We start from the raw sequence: 21,540 nt of genomic DNA, 5'->3' as shown, positions 1-21,540 counted from the left end.
AAGGTGTCAGTTATCATTTGAAAGACTAATTAATTTTTTGGTTTGTTTATAAACAGGCAAACCCTGAAGCAGCTGCATTTAGGACCAAAAAAATTTCAAACTACAATCAGTTTGTGATGTTATTTTCAGAAGATAGAGCATTGGGATCAAAAGCGGAAACAGCAAAAAAAACACGGCTGGTTATGCAAAATCCAAAGAAATTAAAATAGAAAAAAATGTTGATGTGGATAAATTAATGGCAAATAAGGAGGTAAGTTTGGAGAACGAACACAAAGATGATGATGAGGACATTCAAATAGTGTCACCAACAGATGTTTCACCTGATGGGAGTTCAAAAGCCAAGAAGCTGAAGAGTAAAAAAAGAAAACTAGAAAGCAAACGTCAAGATGAAGATGAAGTAGTAGCTGAACCTAAACCTGAACCTGAACCTCAACCTCAACCTGAATCAGAATCTTTTGAACACAATATTGTCCAAACATTTAAAGAAATTATTGATGTTATGAGGGAAGGGAACAAATCTCGTGACTATACAGGTGAGGAAATCGAGAAAGAGTTAGAGTTGATGGGTTTGGATGACGATGAATTTGCCGATGCTTTCATATATTTGTCGCGTAATCAAGTCGATGTTAGGACAATTTTTAGTTCTTCAATGAGGATGAGGAAGATCTTTTTAAGAAAGATGATGAATAAAGCTAAAAATTGAGTCATGTCTTTAGGTTTTATGGGATTTTTTTTGTTTTTTATAGTAGGTTGCATTGGACTTCATTTGTAAGAGGGGAAATTTTGATTTTCTAGGTTTTCATTGTTGACTTAATAGTGGTTTTAATTAGTTGATTGTTTGATTAAATGTTTTTGATTGATTTTGATTTCCATTGTAGTTTATTCATGTTGTTTACATGTTCTTAACATGATGTGTAAATAGGGGTATAATTGTAATCTTTTAATTTTCTTCTCTTTTCCCTCTTAATTCGGTAACACATAAACTAAAAATTTTACTTTCATTTCCTTCAAACTCAGGAACACGGATTAAATAAAATTTTCCTTCCCCTCCCTTTCCTTCCGTTAACATTTTCCCTCTCTTTCCTTTAATGATTTTACAAAAAAACTCGAGAACAAAACGCACATGTGTGTTAGGATTGATTTAGGTGTCATCCACAGCATTTTGGCTAGTTTTCCGGGACACTATCTTTTTTCAATGCACCGTGTTTTGGAAATGAATTAGCTAATGACGCAACAAGTTTTTTAACATTTTATCATATACGTTTTCATTTGATTTCAATTCACTACACATATATAAACTGGATACCACTTGAAAAGTTATTTAGAGAAAATAATACTACCATACGTCAAAAACAAGGCCCATAAATACAATTTAGCAACCCCAACAACAATTCCAACATAGAAAAATTCCGTTCTATATATTTTTACCAAAACTGATCATAAACCCATAAATAACGCATCTTTCTGTCCCTATCTCATTCTCACTCCTATTCAACAAATTTTTAATAGAAATTGACGTGTATTTTAAGACTGCAATAATTTAGAAATGTGGCTGGCAAAAGCTTAAATGCTAAGCTGAACCTTCTTCTAAGCATATCAGACCCACCAAGCTCCAAATATCTCATCTCTTTCGCATTAATTCCAACAAATACATTAAACCGTTTTGTTGAAATGATCAAAATGAGAACAGTGATGTTGTTTATGATCGTATTATTCGAACTGATATTTGGGTTTTCAAATGCCCAACTCCAAGTTGGGTTTTACAATGATGTGTGTCCCGAAGCAGAATCAATAGTTACCGGTTTTGTGAGAGATGCAGCCAATTCTAACCCTCAGATTCCTGCTATCATGCTCAGGCTTCACTTCCATGACTGCTTCGTCGAGGTTCTTTCTTTCAGTCTTTCTCTCTCAATATATATAATACATATGACGAATTGGACTTATGTTTTTCTTTAGTTAAGTAACTGATTAATTGAATGCGAAATTTTCAGGGATGTGATGGGTCGATTCTGATAGATATAGGAAAAGATTCAGAGCGATTGGCATTCGGGCATCAAGGGGTACAAGGGTATGATGTAGTAGAGAACGCAAAAGCGAAGCTGGAAAGTGTTTGTCCAGGCGTAGTTTCATGTGCGGATATTGTTACCATGGCTGCGAGAGATGGTGTTGCTATTGTAAGTGAAAGAAAGTTAATGATCATCTACCTCTTTGTCACACACACAGTTAGTGTGTGAAAGAGAGTAAAAATGAAATCTTTTTCGTCGTTTGTTGTTAATGATAATGGTGTTTGAGCAGAGTGGTGGGCCATCTTATCAAGTCGAAACAGGAAGGAAAGATGGTCTGGTATCAAATATAAATCTTGCTGACAGAATGCCAGATGTTAAAGACTCAATTCAGCTTCTCAAGCAAAAATTCATCGAAAAAGGACTTAACGACAAAGACCTTGTGGTTCTTAGTGGTAATGTCTATCTTTCTATACATTTTACGATTTTATTTTCTTATATACGTACTTCGAAAACTTTTTTACATGTTTATATACTTACAACTGAATGAAATACTGATAGTATTGGCTTTAGAATCACCGATCACAGATTCGCTGGTTTCGTGTTTAAATGATATGGAGGCGTTAGTAATTAGAAGTGTATTTCTTTAACATTTAAACGTTATTTTGCATGAAACTAAACAGTAATTGAACTAAAAATGCTAAATACCATGAAAAGGAATGTGGATATATCAAGAAATTAAAGGATGTACTTATTTGGGTCCCATATGAACACATTGAAACAAATCTTAAAAAAGTCAATAAAATAATATATATATATCGATATTTTCTATAAGATAAAAAAACCATCATTTATCGGTTAGAAAATTTCAGTGTGTTTAAAGCAACAAACATTTACGACAGTTACTTTTGTAATTCCTAGGATTTATCAACAACAAAATGCATGTTCTGACTGTGTCCTCGTATTTACTACTATTTTAAAACCAAAATACAGCTGTACGTGCCCATAGTATTTAGTATTTACTACTTTTGTAATTCTGTCAACGACCAACTGCATGTTCTTTCTTGCCTGAAATACTCTAGTTTCGCAATAAATTTGAACAGGTGCAACTACTCATGCATTTCTATTCTCTTAAAATACGAGATTCTGCATTGATTTTGTTAGTGTACTTATATGTTTTTTTAGGATCAATTACATCATAATTTCCAAATTAGGCATCATGTATAGGCTAGTTTCACAACCAAACATTAAGTCATGAACTTGAGAAGTTGATTGAATCTACGTAGCTACTTTAAGCATATGTATATACATTTATTTTTGTGAATCAATTTCAGCTGCTCACACTATTGGTACAACTGCATGCTTCTTCATGGAGGATCGGCTATACAACTTTGCTGATACTGGAGGTCCGGACCCGAGGATAAACCCTAGTTTCCTACCCGAACTGACACATACATGCCCTAAAAACGGGGACATAATGGTCCGGTTGCCCATGGATCATGGGAGTGGAGAGACTTTTGATAATCAAATTTTACAAAATATAAGAAGTGGTTTTGGAGTGCTAGAATCGGATGCAAAGCTAATGGATGACCCGACGACAAAGGGAATAGTGGATTCGTATTTTGGGGGGTTGAATCCGGTGACTTTTGAGGAGGATTTTGTGAATTCCATGGTGAGAATGGGAAGGATCGGAACCAAGGATGATTCTAATGGGAACATTAGACGTGTATGTAAAGCGTTTAATTAGATTATTGGAAGAATAAAATGAGTTATATATTCAGCTTTTAGAAGAAAAGTTAGTCGATCTCACTTGTTTTCTTTATATATACAAATGATCATATTACAACTTACAAGCCTTTTTGATAATGTGGAATTGTTATATATGGTTTTAATGAAATTGATATTTACTAAAAGTGTTACCATTGGTTTTTTAAATGAATAATTACCAATTTACCATTTGGCGGCAGCCTATGGTTACTCATAGCATATTATAAATGTATGTTTATTATGGAATATCCTTATCTGTTGGTGATTTTGATCATCAATGTTATTTAAGTGTAATGAAATTACTTTGTGTTGATCAAAAATGATCTTGATAAATATTAAACAAGTAAGGAAGGTGTGGAGTACACACTTGTTTAAGTTTGATCAAGTTTCAAAGTACATTGTCATTTAGGGGCGAAGCCCCTGAACGAACGGGGATCTGGGGGCAGCACCCCTGGGAGCGGGGTCCAAGGGACAGAGCCCCTGGCTGGGATCGAAAATTGATTTTTCAGAAAATTGACCATTGGTTTTACCCTTATCCATATATCCGTTTTATGATAGTTTTTATGGTTTTATGACAGTTTAAAACTGTCATATGATAGTTTTCAGACAAAGATATTAAAGTTGGTTTTGGTCTCATTTTCTAGTACATACGAAAATATCACCAAACATTATCGGTTCTTGTCTCTCTAAGTCTTATCCAATTGAAGATTTGGGAGTACCACCAAATACTTCGATTTGAAAGTGATAATCACAATTCTCAGAATTTCCAAGCCTTTCTACACCCAAATTTCTAACATTATCTTGTGATATTTATTTTGGATTTGTTTGTATAAGGTTAAAGAAGACAAAAATTAACATGTGAAGTAGATTTGTAAAATAGAAGACAAAGGTCCAAAAGAGACCAAACAAATTGTTTGTATTCTCAAAGTCATGCGTGAACTCCTAAAATTATGTGCCATGAGGATAAATATGAAACGATTAGGATGTGGGAAATGGATCACCATCACACCGACCCATCTTTTCGCATGCCGAATTTAGGCTCCCGACATGAAACGGATATGAAGATACATGGGTGGTTTATGGGTTTGACAAAAAAAACCTGGATTGACCCGTGACCCGTTTATGATTTTAATAAAAAAGTTATTTATTTATTAAATGTTTTAAGTAGGATATTTGGATATGTAGTAATGTACTCTTTTCAATGGACATCACCTCTCTTCGTTACAATGGACCATATGATAAATATATGAACTGAAATATAAAATTGATGAGATGGCGACTGACAGAGGTTGGCAAGAGGCTACGAATAGAAGACGAAGGAAGACAGCGGCGATAGGAAATCAAAAAAGTTGGAATCATGCAGGGGTAACGACGCTGTTTGTATCTAATATTCCTCAGGAGACCAGGATTGAACCCTTAAAAAGTTTCTTCACCAAATACGGGGAAGTGGTGGATGTGTATGTGGCTGCGAAGAAAGACGTAAACAAAAAGTCTTTTGCTTTTGTGCGATTTAAAGCGACGGGAGATGAACGGAGACTTGAGGAGTCCCTTCAAGGCTTAACTTTTAAAGAAAAATCGTTGGAGATCAACATAGCAAGGTTTGCAAGAAAATCGATCGATTCAAAAGGGGACAAGCTTACGAGGAATCAGAACCAATACAGAAGACCACAGGAACATCGATGGAGAGGTAGAGATAACAGATCCTTCGCTGAGGTGGTACGAGGTAGTAATAAACTTGGGAGAACTACGGCCTACCAAACCCAAGCGGAACTTTTATCTCCAATTAAGATCTCAGACGATTCACCGCTTAAGGGATGGTTGAGTAGTAAGTTAACTTTGATTGGTGAAATACACAGCTTCGACCATCTCGAAAAGGCGCCACTTGCATTCAAGAACTGTGATGGGTCAGAATGTGAACTAAAATACTTGGGAGGGCTACGAATGGGCGTCAAATTCATAGATGACAAGAGCAGAGATTCGTTCCTGGATAGGTGGTCGGAATGGTTTCGGTCGATGGAGAGCGGCGATATCGCGACTTATAACTTCGAAAGGATAGCATGGCTAAAAATCATTGGCCTCCCACCAAAACTATGGTCAGAAGATAACTTCTCGAAAATCGTCGGACTGATGGACAGGGTGATTGTTCCATTCGAAGTTGATACATCCAGTGCGAATTTAGTCTATGGGAAAGTCGGTGTCATCACAAGCTCGTTATCATCCATCTCAAGTGAGCCGACAGTAGAGATTAATGGAAAGACAATTAAAATCCGAGTTGACGAAGTCGATCTTGACTGGACTCCATTTAAGCAGCTTGATCACTCATTGGAGGATACTTCCTCGTCAGACGAAGATGAAAACGAAGTGGATGACTTGGTCGGATCGGACGATGAAGATCATGTATCGGATACCCCTCCAATACAGTATGAAAAGGAAGAGTCTGAAGAGGGTGAGATTAGAGAAGAGGATGGAACGGAAATAAATTCTCACTTGCATGTGGTCGGTAAGCATAACAACTCGGAGATGGGGCCGCCTCCGGCGATCATGGTACCGGACTGACGGAGGAAGTGAAACCGAATTGCGTTGAGAATCCCAAAGGGCGCAAATTAATGCAAACGTTAATGAACCGTCGGTTATTGGAAAGTCAAATGGGAATGCAGGAAATATTGCGCCGTCTAAAAACCTAGAGTCTACCAATTTGGGCCATATGGACTTGTCAAATGGGCCCCTAAACGCGTTACCTTTAACAGGCTGCTTTGGCCCTTTTCATAACAATATGGTTCGAAGTGAACCAATTCCGGGTCGAACCAACAATAATTTTAAAGGATCCTCTGATAAAAGAAGACGATTATTGACGCCGATTTTTGAGTCGCCCATGGAAAATCAAAATCAAATGGTGTCTTCAGATCAATCCCCCATCGACTTAAATTTAGAACCGATCCCTTCCCATATCCCGCTCCCGGAATCGGACGACGAGTCACACTCGACTTCATTGTCAGAAATCAGGAACATGGTGGAGGTAGGTAAAATGCTGGGATTCGATTTGGAATGTGATAACGAAGTCCTCAAAGATGTAATTAGTGAAGAAGGAGAAAACCAGCTAATATAATGAACATCATGTCACTAAACATCAGAGGTCTGGGAGAGAAACATAAAACAGATTGGGTAGGAAGACTAAGGAGAGAAAATAAACTATGTTTGGTCGGGATTCAGGAAACAAAATTGGGGGAAGAGTCTCCGCTTTTCAATCCATCTAACTGTTGGGGTGACGCAGACTGTAACTTTGAGCAAGTATTCTCTACGGGAAGATCGGGAGGAATAATAACGATATGGGATAGTAGAATGTTCTCGTTAGTAGAAGTGATTAAATCAAGGAATTATATCGTAACAATGGGGAACTTTGTGGGAATAGATGGGCTAACGGGGGTCGTAAATGTCTATGGCCCTCAACAGGAACGTGAGAAAGCTAAAGTGTGGGGCAAACTGTTGGCAATAAAACTATCGAGATCGGCAACCTGGATCTTCATGGGGGATTTCAATGTGGTAAGGCGCCAAGACGAAAGGATTAATTCTGAATTCTGTGCTCGGAGTGCAAATGAGTTCAACAAATTCATCCTCAACGGTGAACTGACGGACTTGAAGATGGGAGGCCAAAAATTTACATACTTTAGAACTCTTGGTGGGAAACTAAGTAAGTTAGATCGTTTTCTGGTATGTTCCAATTTCCTTTCCGTGTATCCTCTTGCTTCCTCCTTTGCAATGAACAGAGACCTTTCAGACCACTCCCCCATTATATTGAGAGCTAGTAACGTGGATTTCGGTCCGCCTCCGTTCAAGTTCTTAAACTCATGGTTACTTAACGACAATCTGGATGAAGTTATTAAGGAAGCGTGCTCAGAGTTCAGGGGTTATGGTACACCTGACATGATTCTCTTGAATAAATTGAAGCATCTCAAACTTGCGATTAGAAACTGGAAAATAAACGCAATTGATAAGGAGAAGAAGGAAGTAGATGAATGGAAAAAGAGAATAGCTGAAATCGAGATGGGGGCTGAATCTAGGCCTATGACTATTAATGAGATGAAAGAAAGATCAATTTTAGGAGTTAAGGTGGACGATCACGCTAGAAGGTTAGCCATGAACCTAAAGCAAAGGGCAAAATTAAAATGGGAAATTGATGGTGATGAGAATACTCGCTTCTTCCATACCTACGTGAACAACAGAAATCGTAAAAACCATATACATGGGATCATGATAAATGGCGCTTGGAGTACTAACCCGGTGAATATAAAAAAGGAGGCAGAAAAGTTCTTTGGGAATAAATTTAAAGAAAGATGGCCCATTAGACCAAAATTTTGCAATCCAGGTTTTAAAAGACTTTCTGGAATTGATGCTAGATTCTTGGAAGCTGGAATTACAACAAAGGAAATAAAAAGAGCAGTTTGGGCATGTGGGGATGAAAAATCTCCGGGACCGGATGGATTCACGTTTAAATTTATAAAAAAGTTTTGGGAGCTGTTGAGAGAGGAATTGGTGGGGATGGTAAAGTATTTTGAAGTTCACGGAAAGCTATCGTGTGGATGTAACTCCTCTTTCATATCTCTAGTGGAGAAATCTAAGGATCCAACGCACTTCGGAGATTTCAGACCAATAAGCCTGATTGGATCGATATATAAAATCATTGCGAAGTTGTTGGCGATCAGATTAAAAAACGTGATTGGTAACATCATTGGAGAGGTACAATCAGCGTATGTGGAAGGAAGGAATATACTGGAAGGACCAATGATAGTTAACGAGCTTTGCTCGTGGGCAAAGGCTAAAGGCAAAAAGATACTACTCTTTAAAGCTGATTTTAATAAAGCGTTTGATTCGATAAATTGGGCGTTCCTGGACTCTATCATGGAACAAATGGGATTTGGATTGAAATGGAGATTATGGTTGAAAGGCTGTCTGAGTTCTGGGAGGGCGTCTGTAATAATCAATGGTAGCCCAACTAAAGAATTTCCAATGACAAAAGGGGTCAGACAGGGTGACCCACTCTCTCCCTTTCTGTTTTTAATCGCGATGGAGGGACTCAATCAAGCCATGATATCAGCAGTGGAGAAAGGAATATTTGAAGGAATTAAATTCTCACAACCTAACATTTGCTTGTCTCATTTATTCTATGCAGATGACGCGCTATTCATAGGCGAATGGTCAAGGAGAAACATTGCGAATTTATCAAGAATATTACGATGCTTCCACGTGTCGTCCGGACTAAAAGTGAACTTCACAAAGTCAAAAGTCTATGGGGTGGGGGTACCTAATTTAGAAGTTTCAAACTGGGCGGCTCCTCTTGGGTGTGAACCTTCATCCATTCCCTTCACTTATCTAGGAGTTCCGGTGAGTGAAAATATGAATAGGAAGCGAGCATGGAGACCGGTTATCGAAAAGTTCCAAAATAAGCTCACGACTTGGAAAGCGAAATCTTTAAGTTTCGGTGGTAGAGTAACCCTGGCTAAGGCGGTCCTTGGCAACTTGCCTATATATTACATGTCAATCTTTGCAGTCCCGAAAGGTGTGATTGACACGCTGGAAAAAATTAGAAGAAACTTCATTTGGAACAAGGTGTACGAGAAAAAAAGTATTAATTGGGTGGCTTGGAATAAGCTCGTTTCTCCAAGGACGATTGGGGGGATCGGACTAGGTTCGATTAAATCTATCAACATTTCACTGCTAGCAAAATGGATGTGGCGTTTGAAATCTGAGAACTCATCACTGTGGGCAAAAACTATTCGATGTTTGCATAAGTTAGATGGAAGGCATTGGTCAGTGTTCGCGAATAGATCGAGTACGGGGGTATGGAAAAACATAATCAAATCAAGATCTTTTCTGCAAACGATCAACATTGATCCCAAAGATATAATATCGTGGAACGTGGGTGAGGGTGAGTGGAAATCAGAGTTTGTTTATGACGGACGATTCATGGTGTCTCGGATACGGGAAAGGATTGAACTAGCCGACTTTGTTGTATGTGATGGACCGTTCGATTGGGGGAAATGGACTCCGTTCAAGATTCTCTCCTTCATGTGGAAAGCAAAACAAGGTAGACTTCCGTCGGCGGTGGCACTTAGTAGGCGTGGGATCACTATCCCATCAACTAGATGTAGTGGTTGCAGCTTGGAAGAGGAGACGTCGGACCACATTTTGATTACGTGCCCAATTGCGATTTCCGTCTTAAATTCGATAACATCCTGGTGTGAACTCAATTGTGGAAGATTTACGTCGGTAAGGGAGTTGATACTATTCGTCTCAAGGTGTTCCGGATGTAATAGAAAAAAGAGGCTTTTGAATATGATTTTTAATGGAGCATTATGGTGCTTATGGTTAGCCAGGAATAAACGGGTGTACGAACAGATTCACACTTCATCGGCGGTCATAACATTTAAGATAAAAGCGATGACGTTTACTTGGTGCAAGCATAGAACTCCATGCAAAAATGTAGATTGGAGAGTTTGGAATTTATGCCCCACTCTTTGTCTGTAGTTTTTGTTTTTGACTGTCTTGTACTTTTCGTTTTCCCACATTAGCTTGATGTGGTTTCTTTGATTAATATATTTGCCGATTTCCAAAAAAAGTAATGTACTCTTTTATTTGTCACTCCCTTGGTCGGTTGATATTTTCTCTTAGTCCCTTAATAATTGAATGTGTGTCCTAAATCAGTAAACCACACAAAATCGAAAAGACGCATAAAGCACTAACTTATCCTCGTCGCTGCACTAATGAACAATAAACGCCTTCTCCAGTTCTCCTCACCGAAATTCCCAACTCACTGGTCGCCACCGCCGGTAGTTGCATTGCACTTCTCCTTGCCGATTTATTGTTGTGTTGCACTTCCTTACTCTCACTTCTCAATCGCCTTTTGTTCTGGACTTCTAGTGCTTTTCTTTATGCTTTCTATGTTGATTCCATTGATTAATCGAAATGGTTGATATTCTTGTTTGATCGACGAGTTCTTCCTTTGGGATTGAAGAAAGTATGAATGAAGAGCTTCATGATTTCATCACTCATGCTTCAAAGTGATTTTGCCAGAGATAGCGAAATCAATTTTGAATAATCTCTTTCAATTCCATGCGTCAACTTATCATATGCTCGATGTTCAAACATATTTCTGGTGTCAAATGAGTAATCATTCACAGATTACTCAATTGTCTATATTAGATTATTTGAAACAAATTACTCACAGTTAGTTGCTCAAACTGGTTGTGTAATTTGTTAACAAGCTAGGGACCATAATTGGCCATGGGTACTTGATGCTCCTCATGTTTTTAATTTATTGCTACATCCTGGTGTTTATGATATCTTGTTTAATCATCATGAATAATAATAATAATAATAAGAGCTAAATTAATTAAAATAGCAGTACACATTCATTTATTTCTTTATTCAAAGCATCGTACTTTGAATTATTCATACTTACACTTTGAAAATTCTATCAAATATAGCAACATCAACTAAATAAAAAGCAATTTCAATGTTATGATTGGCATATCCGATAAGGAAAAAAGTTATAAGTAAAATGTTATAATTGCATACATTATTAAAAGTGTAATACTTTAATTTTTGATGTTGATTATTTCATTTACATGTACCCACCCCCTCCCCCCCCCCCCCCCCCCCCCTCATAATATGTGTTTCTTCATTGTAGGATAGTTATGGCAAATACTACTAACCATAACCACAAGTGTTACATTATTTTCTTTTTACATCTTAAATTTACGTCTTGGTTAACCATACAGATTTCATAAATAGACAATAAGGAATAATGTGCGTTTTTCATGAGTTAGTAATTATTCACATTTTTGTAAAATAACTAAAACGATAATTTTGTTTTAGTACTTTATATGGTATGCTTTTAACAAGACATTATCCTATTAAACCTTTTTGGCTAACGATAATCCACCAAACAAAAAAACAGTGAGTGAAAAGGAAACTCATTCAATGGTCATTTTATTGCTCGTTTCCTTATACTCTTCTATAAGATGGTTTCATGAATGATGCCTACTCGTGATTCGACTAACAATCTATTTAATCTTTTAGTTTTACACACACACACACACACACACACACACATATATATATATATATATATATATATATATATATATATATATATATATATATATATATCTGTGTGTGTGTAAAACTAAAAGATTAAATAGATTGTTAGTCGAATCAAGATCAAATAAGAAGAAAAATCTTGGTAGAAAGGTAAGAAATTTTTTATATACATATTTTCTTAGCAAAAAAAATCAAATGAATCATTTGATGATTCATAAGTAAGATGATTCACAAGAAAAAATTCCGAAAAAAACACCTTCATATTTCATTTTTAGGTAAATTAAGAAAAAAAATCACTTTTATGACAATTTTAGTGAATATCAACAAATTCATCGTAAAAATGAATCATCGAAATGTTTTTTTGGGATTTTTTTTGGTGAATCATATTATTATTGATTCATTTAGTGATTCATTTATTTTGTTCGCCAAAAAAGTAAGCCGAAAAAAAATTTCTTACCTTCATATAAAAAAAAAAAAGTCTTACTGGATATATATATATATATATATATATATATATATATAGAGAGAGAGAGAGAGAGAGAGAGCTAGGTTTAGGTGTTTAATGTACCTATTGTGTTATTGTATGCATCAATGTGGGCTAATCAAAATTTTAATTAATTAAATAAATAAACAAGGGTATTTTAGTAATTTGATAAATAGTTTCCACAAATAGTCCCTGTAATCATGCTACCATTCAATTTTAACCTAATTCGCACAGCCCAACCCCACCATCAAAAGCCTCCTACCTTCTTCTTCATCAAACTGGCCAATAAGTCGCTTATTAATGGCTTCCAAGATCTCGTTTTTCGTGTACATCTGCCACACCCAATCCACCAAATTCACCATATCATCACCCTCACTTGCTTTCACAATCGGCCTCCGCCATTTTAAGAAACCCAAGTGCTGGATGTCTTGATACAACACATTATGGATGCAATATCCCTGTAGAGGAATAATATTTTTGTGTCTTAAGCAAGCGATTACTAAAAATTCAACAAAGAATTCCGTTTTGGCGTCACAAGAACGTGTAGATCTTTTCACAGCTACGGTGGTTCCCGACGATAGCATAAACGCTTTGTAAACTGTATCGAATGAGCCACTTCTGATGATGTGACTTGGATGGAAGCAATTAGTGGCAATCTTGAGCTCTCTGTAACCATTTCGTCTTTCTTGCTTTCCTGTGTTCCCTAATTTTCAATCACCGGAAAACATAATCTACACAAAACCCTAAATCGAGAAAGCCAACGACACAGTTCAAGCCCACAGAAAGGACAGGTAATCCTGTAATATGTGATCTTTTGAATTCTCCACATCGGTCTATTGATGGCAGCATAGTGTCATGTGATTTTGTGATCAATTCTTCCACCATTGTGATTGAAAGAGGATCATCTTTTTTTATTTTTACTATAAAGACTGAATCTTTGGATTGATCTCCCATTTGGGGTTTCTTGGTTGATTGTTTGTCTGTTTTTGATAGTTTTGATTTTCTGATTCACGTATTCTAACCTGATTCATGAATTCCAACTATGCTGGAATGGAACATGGATATTTTGTTACTAATTTATTCATCGGATTTGTTTCCACAGAAGCTGATGCTTGAAGAACGAACCACGAAATTTGAACGACTCCTCTTAGCAACATTATTCTTTTAGAATAAATTAGTGTATTTGTTAGATTTTGATGTTTTTTTCCCGATTTGAAAGTTTTTTAATTTTATTCTTTAACAATAAATGTAATTCTTAGCGATTGTTACGTGTAATCCATAAGAATTAATATAATTTTTGTATTAATTCTTCAATTGTTGGTTCGAAAATTTGTTATTCTAGAAGAAATATCTTCAATTACATGTATTCTATAAACATATTCTGTCAGAATGTCTGAATTAAAAGAATTATAATTCATAAAATTGGATTTTAAAAATTAATAAAATCTAGGATGTCTAAAAATGCAATTTTCCTTTATTAAATCTATATTAATTGACTAAATTACCCTTGTAATTAATTAAGTTGATATTTTCAATTATATTTAATTCAATAATATATATTAATCACTTTCTTAAAATAAGTGATTGGTCCATATTTAGGCATACAATAACACAATAATTAATTTGAATAGAATAACCTAAACCTATATATATATATATATATATATATATATATATATATATATATATATATATATATATATATATAGAGAGAGAGAGAGAGAGAGAGAGAGTTAGGTTCATATATAAACACTATATATTGTTTTTGACCAATCATTTAAAAAAGGTATGATACTAATTAACATATAAATCAATAAATGCATTTTCAGTTATAATCTTATAATTATTGTAACTCATTTCATTTAACTTCATTCCTATAATTTTGGTAAATAGTTTAAACTGAATTCTTTAATATATGTATCAAGAAAGTTGGTGACTAAACCTCAGATATAGTGTCGAATCGAATGCTCATTCTTTCAGAATTTATATAAAGAATATATTAGTTTATTGCATATTCTTCAAGATTATGTTACATACTATAACATATTTTTATTTGTAAAAATAATATTTTCCTATTCTTCAAGAATTTTGAGTTGGTCTATAGTTTTGGTTAATCTATGTAAAAAGAATATTACATATACTTTAAAAAAATATATATGTTGTAAAATATTAATGGATCGTTCTTAAAGAATAATTTTTTTTACATATCTCACTAATCTTATGACAGTAGTTCACAAATATTTATTAGTCAATGCATTCTTAAAGAATGAAATGTGATTCTTAAAAAATGAAATAAGTTTCAAGTAAATTCTTGATTTTTAAAGAATCAAACTGTCCGATTCTTTAATTTTATACTTTCTAACATTGTATAAAAACATTTTGTTAATAGTTTTTAAAACTAATAGTGAAATCGTCTTATTATTATAGAAAGAAATATGTTATCAAACTAAGTAATTTTTAAAGAATGAAATCTGTTTCGTTTTTTGTGATTATCATGTAAAAAAAATATTGCACATTTTTCAATACGTGATTTTCTGTGATTTTGTTTTAAAAATAATAATTTGGATTTTGTTAATATATTTGACTTAGTTTCCTAAAATATATTTACTTCTTTTTTATCTCATTTAATAAAATGTCATAATTAATCTTTAATAACCTTAGAATTCATTGATTGTAATTATATAGTAATTGTTATCCTACATTAATACAATGCACCATAAAATCATAGTCATTAATTTTTTTTAATCCAATAATCATAATTTGGTCACACATTCACATAATATTTAGAATTCACATTTAATCATAATCTTATATATATATATATATATATATATATATATATATATATATATATATATATATATATATATATATATAGGGTTAGGTTCATGTGAGACGGCCTAATTTTGTGAGACCGTGAGATGTATTTTTTTAATTTTTTTAATTTTTTTTAGTTAATTCAAGTTCCGAAAATAATATTTAAAAAAAGAATTTTTTGATTTTTCCATTTATTTTGCATTTTAAAATTATATTTGGAATATTGTACAGTGTAATATTCTATTTAGAATATTTCACGTATTTTTCAAAAAAAATAGAATTTTTTTTTTAGTTAATTCAAGTTCCGAAAATAATATTTAAAAAAAGAATTTTTAGATTTTTTCATTTATTTTGCATTTTAAAATTATTTTTTAGAATATGTCAGTGTAATATTCTATTTAGAATATTTCACGTATTTTTCAAAAAAAAAAACGGGATTTTTTATTTATTTTTTTATTTTTTATTTATTTATTATTTATTTTTTTAGTTAATTCAAGTTCCGAAAATAATATTTTAAAAAAAATTTGGATTTTTCCATTTATTTTGCATTTTAAAATTATTTTTAGATTTGGTCTCACGGTCTCACAAAATTAGAATGATCTCAAATGAACCTGACTCTCTCTCTCTCTCTCTCTCTCTCTATATATATATATATATATATATATATATATATATATATATATATATATATATATATATATATATATATATATATATATATATATATATATATATATATATATATAAACTATTTTAATTATAGACAAAATTGCAAAAATGGTCCCTGTGGTTTGCATTTTTTCAGGAAAAAAGTCCAAACCACGAGTTTTTTGGTTTTGTGGTCCTTTTGGACTGGTTTGTTTGTGAGAATGGTCCCTATACTTAACACCCGTTAAAAAAATCCGTTAATCCCCTCATGTGCCTTGCACGTGAGGGTATTTTTGTCTTTTTACTTACAGTGTCAACACTTCCTTCTACCTTTTATCCCTCATTTACAATCCCAAACACCCGTCAACTCCCCACCTCCCTCCTTCTTCCTTCTGCTCCATTAAACCTGCAAAAAAAAAAAAGTCGTTATTGAAAGAACCTAATCGAAGCAAAAGGAGACAAGGTCATACTTTAAAGTCGAAATGGTGTACGTAATGTGGCAGATCAGACCAAAAAATGAAGTTGTCGACGTATCATCCTTATATGGTAAGTTGCTCTGTTTTCTTAAACATTCCTATTTTTCATTTTACCCTTGATTTATACTAAAATCCGCCAAATTTTGACTTTGTTATCATGTACAATTTTGACTTGTAGCGGGTGCACCCACATGGTTTAGTATTAAGCTTCATCATGGTGGGAAGTTTACTAAGTTACCTGACATAAAGTATACTGGAGGTGAAGTGCGTTATGTTGATTATGTGGACATAGATGAGTTTTCTGTACATGAACTTCATGCCATAATGCTTGACCTAGGTTACCCAGACCCACGGATGATTGAATTGAGTGTTGAATCACCAGTGATATACTACCATTTCAGGATACCCAATGGTGACTTTCAATTTGGTCTTAGAGCTTTAGGGAATGATCAGGATGTTATCAATCTTTCTAAATTTATTCAAAATAACAAGTTGATTGAAGTGTACACAGAACATGGGAAGACAAATCTACTCACATACTTCATGTCTCCAAATGCAAAGGGTAAAGTTGTCATTGAGGAATTACCAAAAAATGATGATCAAGGGGCTAAATATGAGGCTGAAGTTCATGTAGAATCTCCATTGAGAAATATGAACCATGTCAATGATGAACCAATTGGTGAGTACATGTCTTTGATTCTTTTTTGGAGTAAAACTGATGCATTCTCTCCAGAGTATAGAAGGGGTAGAGTTGGGAATTCAAAAAGCGAGGAAGGTTCTTGTAGCAGGAGGCTTAATTTAGAGGATATTAATGATTTAAAAGAGAAGGAAAACACTAATGAGGGTGTTAAGGAGGTTCATGAGGCTGCAACTGTTGTTGAAGGATGCTACAATCCATTTACTTCAAATATTGCTAATGTAGGGGATGAGATGATTGGGGTTCATGATAATGACCATATTGATGGATGCTACAACACCCTACCCATTAATGATGATGAACAATATAATGAACATTTTGACAACCTTATGGAAAATTTAAATGGAAGTGATGAGTATGTTGAAGAGTATGAAGGGGATGTTGAATCTGAAGAGAGTGATGAAGAGTATGAAAAGGATGAAGGTGATGATCATGATGGGAAACAATCAGAAAATGAAGATAAAGTGGATGACATAATGGATGAGGAGAACAATATAGAAGATGTTGATGTGGACATGGCAGACTTCTTTGTAAATGTTGAAAGTGATGTTGAAGGAGCATGTATTAATGATGGTCATGAACCTGAAGATATGGAAGTGATCAACAATGAGGAGTTCGAATCATTGGATGAAGGATCAGACCAAGACAGAGAAAGAAGAGCTCTCATAAGAAATTTGGGAAAAGAAAAAAGGTGCAACCTTGGGTCAGTACATATACAGTCATTCTCAGTGGGGCAAAAGTTTAAAAGTAAAAAAGAATTAAAGGAGTTAATTGATGTGCACGCACTAGAAACAAGAAGGAATCTATTCTTTAAAAAAAATGACAGTCAAAGGCTTAGGGCACAGTGCAGAGGAGTTGTACCTGTCATCAATAAAGGTCAAGTGGGGACTAAACCTACCACTTCAAAAAGCAAGGGCAAAGAAGTAAAGACACAAAAAGAAACATGTGGTTGGTATATACATGCATCTAGGTCAAACCCCGAATCTGATTGGTTTATAAGGACCTTAAACCAAACTCATACATGCTTACAAACAAGAAAACTCAGAGCTTGTACTGCTTCTTTAATCTGCAAGAAAATCATAGATCAAGTTGAGGCAGATCCGAAGATTCCTTTGAGAGCCATACAAGATCACTTTCAAAAGACCTACCAGGTGGGTATTTCAATGGATAAGGTGTTTAGGGCAAAAGATATGGCAAGAAAGCATGTAACTGGGGACTACACAAAACAGTTTGAGTTGTTGAGGGACTATGCTCTTGAACTTCAAGCTACAAACCCAGACACAACAGTCAAAATAGATGTGTGTCCTAATGGCAACCCTGCATCCCCAACAAGGCAGTTTAGAAGGATTTATGTATGCTTGGGTCCACTGAAAAAAGGTTTCAAAGCATGTCTTAGAGACTTAGTAGGTTTGGATGGTGCCTTCATGAAAGGCCCATTCCCTGGTCAGGTTCTTACAGCAGTTGGTCTAGATTCCAACAATGGAATTTATCCCTTAGCCTATGCAATTGTTGAGTCTGAAAACACAGCTAGCTGGAAGTGGTTTTTAGAAAACCTTGGGGATGACTTGGAGCTTGGGAGCAACTCAAACTATACTTTCATAAGTGACAGGCAAAAGGTAAATTAAAACTCATCAATTGATTCATTTAGATTGTGTTTTTTTACCAAGAAATTAATTCTCACAAACAAACCAGTCCAAAAGGACCACAAAACCAAAAAACTCGTGGTTTGGACTTTTTTCCTGAAAAAATGCAAACCACAGGGACCATTTTTGCAATTTTGTCTTAATTCTAATTATTGTATGTTGAGTCATGTAGGGATTACAAATTGCAGTTGATCAATTGTTTCCCAATGCTGAGCATAGGTATTGTATTAGACATATTCATGACAATATGAGAAAGAAGTGGGGGCAAACTGAGTACAGGGACCATTTATGGAGGTGTGCATCAGCAACCACCATTCCTGAGTTTGAACATTTGATGAAAGAGTTTAGTGAGTATGATGATGAGGCATGTCAATGGTTGAAGCAAATTCCTCCTGTACATTGGGCAAGGAGTCATTTCTCAGGTAATTGTATATGTTTGCATATGGTAAAGATTATGTGTTTCAGTTATTTATCAGCATTAATTGTATGTTATTGTAATGTGCAGGAAGAGCTGTTTCTGATGTGTTGATTTCAAACATGTGTGAAGTGTTTAATGGGAAGATAGAGAAAGGCAGGGACAAACCTGTAATTTCATGTTTAGAGTTCATTAGGGAGTATCTAATGAAGAGGATATGCAATGTCATGAAGGCAATGAAGAAGGCTAAAGGTCCACTAACACCTACAGCAACAGACATCCTAGATGCAAGGAAAAAAGGTGCTTCACAATATATTGCTAGGTGGAATGGGGCAAACAAGTATCAAGTCACTGCAGCATTGCAAGATCAACATGTGGTGGATGTTAGGAACCAAACCTGTACTTGCAGAAAGTGGGAATTAATGGGAATAACTTGCAGGCATGCAATTGCAACTCTGAATGAAATGAGCAAAGACCCCGAGGCTGAGCTTGACATTTACAAGTGGGTACACAAGGTGTATTGGCTAGAGACATGGCAAAAAGCTTATTCATTTAAGGTGGAACCAATTAAAGGGAGACCCATGTGGCCTAAAAGTAATTGTCCAACAAAGCTAATCCCTCCTCCACATCGCACTCAGGTGGGAAGGCCTAAGAAAAAAAGAAGACAAAGTGAGGGTGAAAGGTTAAGCAAAAGGCAGAAGGCAAGTGAAGGTGATGGAGTCAATGAGATGCAAGGAGAAAATTCCCAAGGGCCAAGAAATGATGGAGTGCAGAAGCTATCAAGGAAACATGTTAGTGTTACTTGTAGCAAATGCAAGAATAAAGGACACAACTCTAGGACCTGTAAAGGGCAAGGAGGGAATCAATCTAAGAAGTGATTGTGGTTATTTGTTGTGGTGCAATGACTATTTAGTTTCTTGTTGTTAAAAACTGTTTGTTTTTGAAAACTTTAGTTATGGTTTGATGATGTGGTTATGTATGGTGCACAAACACTTGTATGCTTAACTTGGTAATGGTTTTTGGTTCCACTCATGTGGTTAATGGAATGTTCATTTTGGTAAATTTATGACATGTATTTTGGTAATGTACTTTTGTTACATTTTGGTTCTATTTATGTGCTTATATCTGACAACTGATACACATTTTGAACACAACTGATACACATTTTGGAATTCATTACAAACATGATGAAGTCAAATTACAACAAAATTATACCATTTTTACCCTGCATCACTTGATCAACAAAAATCCCCACATTTGCCTAACCCTATCCCTTACATAGACCAAGTACTAAAGATAACAATCACAAACATAAACCAACTTGCACATAAATACATCTTCAGCTTGAAACCTTCATCCTTCAATGCATCACACCTTGCCTCCAACATGTTGTTCCTGCTCAAAAGTCCATTGCACTGTTCCTGTAACATGTTGATACTTCTTACCAGCCCATTACATCTTTCCTCCAATGTATTTATGTTTCTTAGAAGACCAGGTATGATGGTTTTACTCCTAGCACAAATAGGTGGGTCAACCCACCCGATAAACCCACAAACAGAATCCTTAGTAGGGCAAGCATAAAACCTCCTGTCGGGATTCAGTGGTGTCCAAGACGTTTTCACCAAAGCAAGCTTTCCACAAAAACAAACCACCATTGTTCGATTGCAAGTCAGGAAAGGAGAAATGGAAGATAATAGTCGTTGGGGAAGAACAGTTAAGAACGTTGGGGAAGAAGATTTGTTGGGGAAGAAGCTGGGAAAAGAAAACGATATATAAAGGATGTTTTATTTTTCCATATGCAAAAATGGTCCCTATAAGTAAAAGGACAGAAATACCCTCACGTGCAAGGCACATGAGGGGGTTAACGGATTTTTTTTTAACGGGTGTTAAGTATAGGGACCATTCTCACAAACAAACCAGTCCAAAAGGACCACAAAACCAAAAAACTCGTGGTTTGGACTTTTTTCCTGAAAAAATGCAAACCACGGGGACCATTTTTGCAATTTTGTCTTAATTATATGTAAGGTGTATTTTAAACGATTTAAAAATACATGGTTTAAGCATAGTATCTTTAATTAACTTTTAATTAATTAATTTTAAATCAATTATTTATAATTTCAGATTACTTAGGCATATTTTTCCTCCTAGTTTAATTATTCAGGTTTAACAGATTAAAACAATATTTACACTACAAGAAATATAGTCATTAGCGGCGACGCCAATAGCGGCGACACATCAAATTGTTGCCGCTAAAAGTAGGTGTTGCCGCTATTGACGTCGCCGCTAATAACTCATGGCATGGATCCATGCTTTCACGTTTTGGTAAATTAAGACCGTTCGATTGTGTTTCTAATCCAACAGAGAGGATAATCAAGGAATGCACAAAAGAAATACCGGCGACAAAAGTCGCCGCTAAAGACTTAACCGAGTCACCGCTAATTGTCGAAAAAATGGCGCAGAAAATGTTTCCCTCCTAAGTGTCGTCGGTATTGA

General features: G+C 35.0%; 2 protein-coding genes across 2 annotated transcripts; both read left to right on the top strand.

Moving 5' to 3' along the window:
* The first annotated feature begins 1,571 nt into the window (after positions 1–1,571).
* LOC145006310 (peroxidase 43-like) lies at positions 1,572–3,856 on the top strand. The gene is made up of 4 exons (XM_078965408.1): positions 1,572–1,884; positions 1,992–2,174; positions 2,296–2,458; positions 3,338–3,856. The coding sequence occupies exons 1-4, from the start codon at positions 1,672–1,674 to the stop codon at positions 3,748–3,750; spliced, it is 972 nt and encodes a 323-aa protein (XP_078821534.1). The 5' UTR covers positions 1,572–1,671; the 3' UTR covers positions 3,751–3,856.
* Positions 3,857–16,616: 12,760 nt separating this feature from the next.
* Positions 16,617–20,131, top strand: LOC145007233 (uncharacterized). The gene is made up of 3 exons (XM_078966205.1): positions 16,617–18,605; positions 18,805–19,054; positions 19,138–20,131. Exons 1-3 carry the CDS (start codon positions 16,617–16,619, stop codon positions 19,923–19,925), a joined length of 3,027 nt encoding a protein of 1,008 aa, XP_078822331.1. The 3' UTR covers positions 19,926–20,131.
* The last annotated feature ends 1,409 nt before the right edge of the window (positions 20,132–21,540 follow it).

The sequence above is a fragment of the Lactuca saligna genome, chromosome 7 (assembly GCF_052625555.1).
Source record: "Lactuca saligna cultivar CGN05327 chromosome 7, ASM5262555v1, whole genome shotgun sequence".
Taxonomy (NCBI): domain Eukaryota; kingdom Viridiplantae; phylum Streptophyta; class Magnoliopsida; order Asterales; family Asteraceae; genus Lactuca; species Lactuca saligna.
Note: the sequence above shows the minus strand (reverse complement) of the source record. Positions and strands in the feature narration are given on the sequence as shown.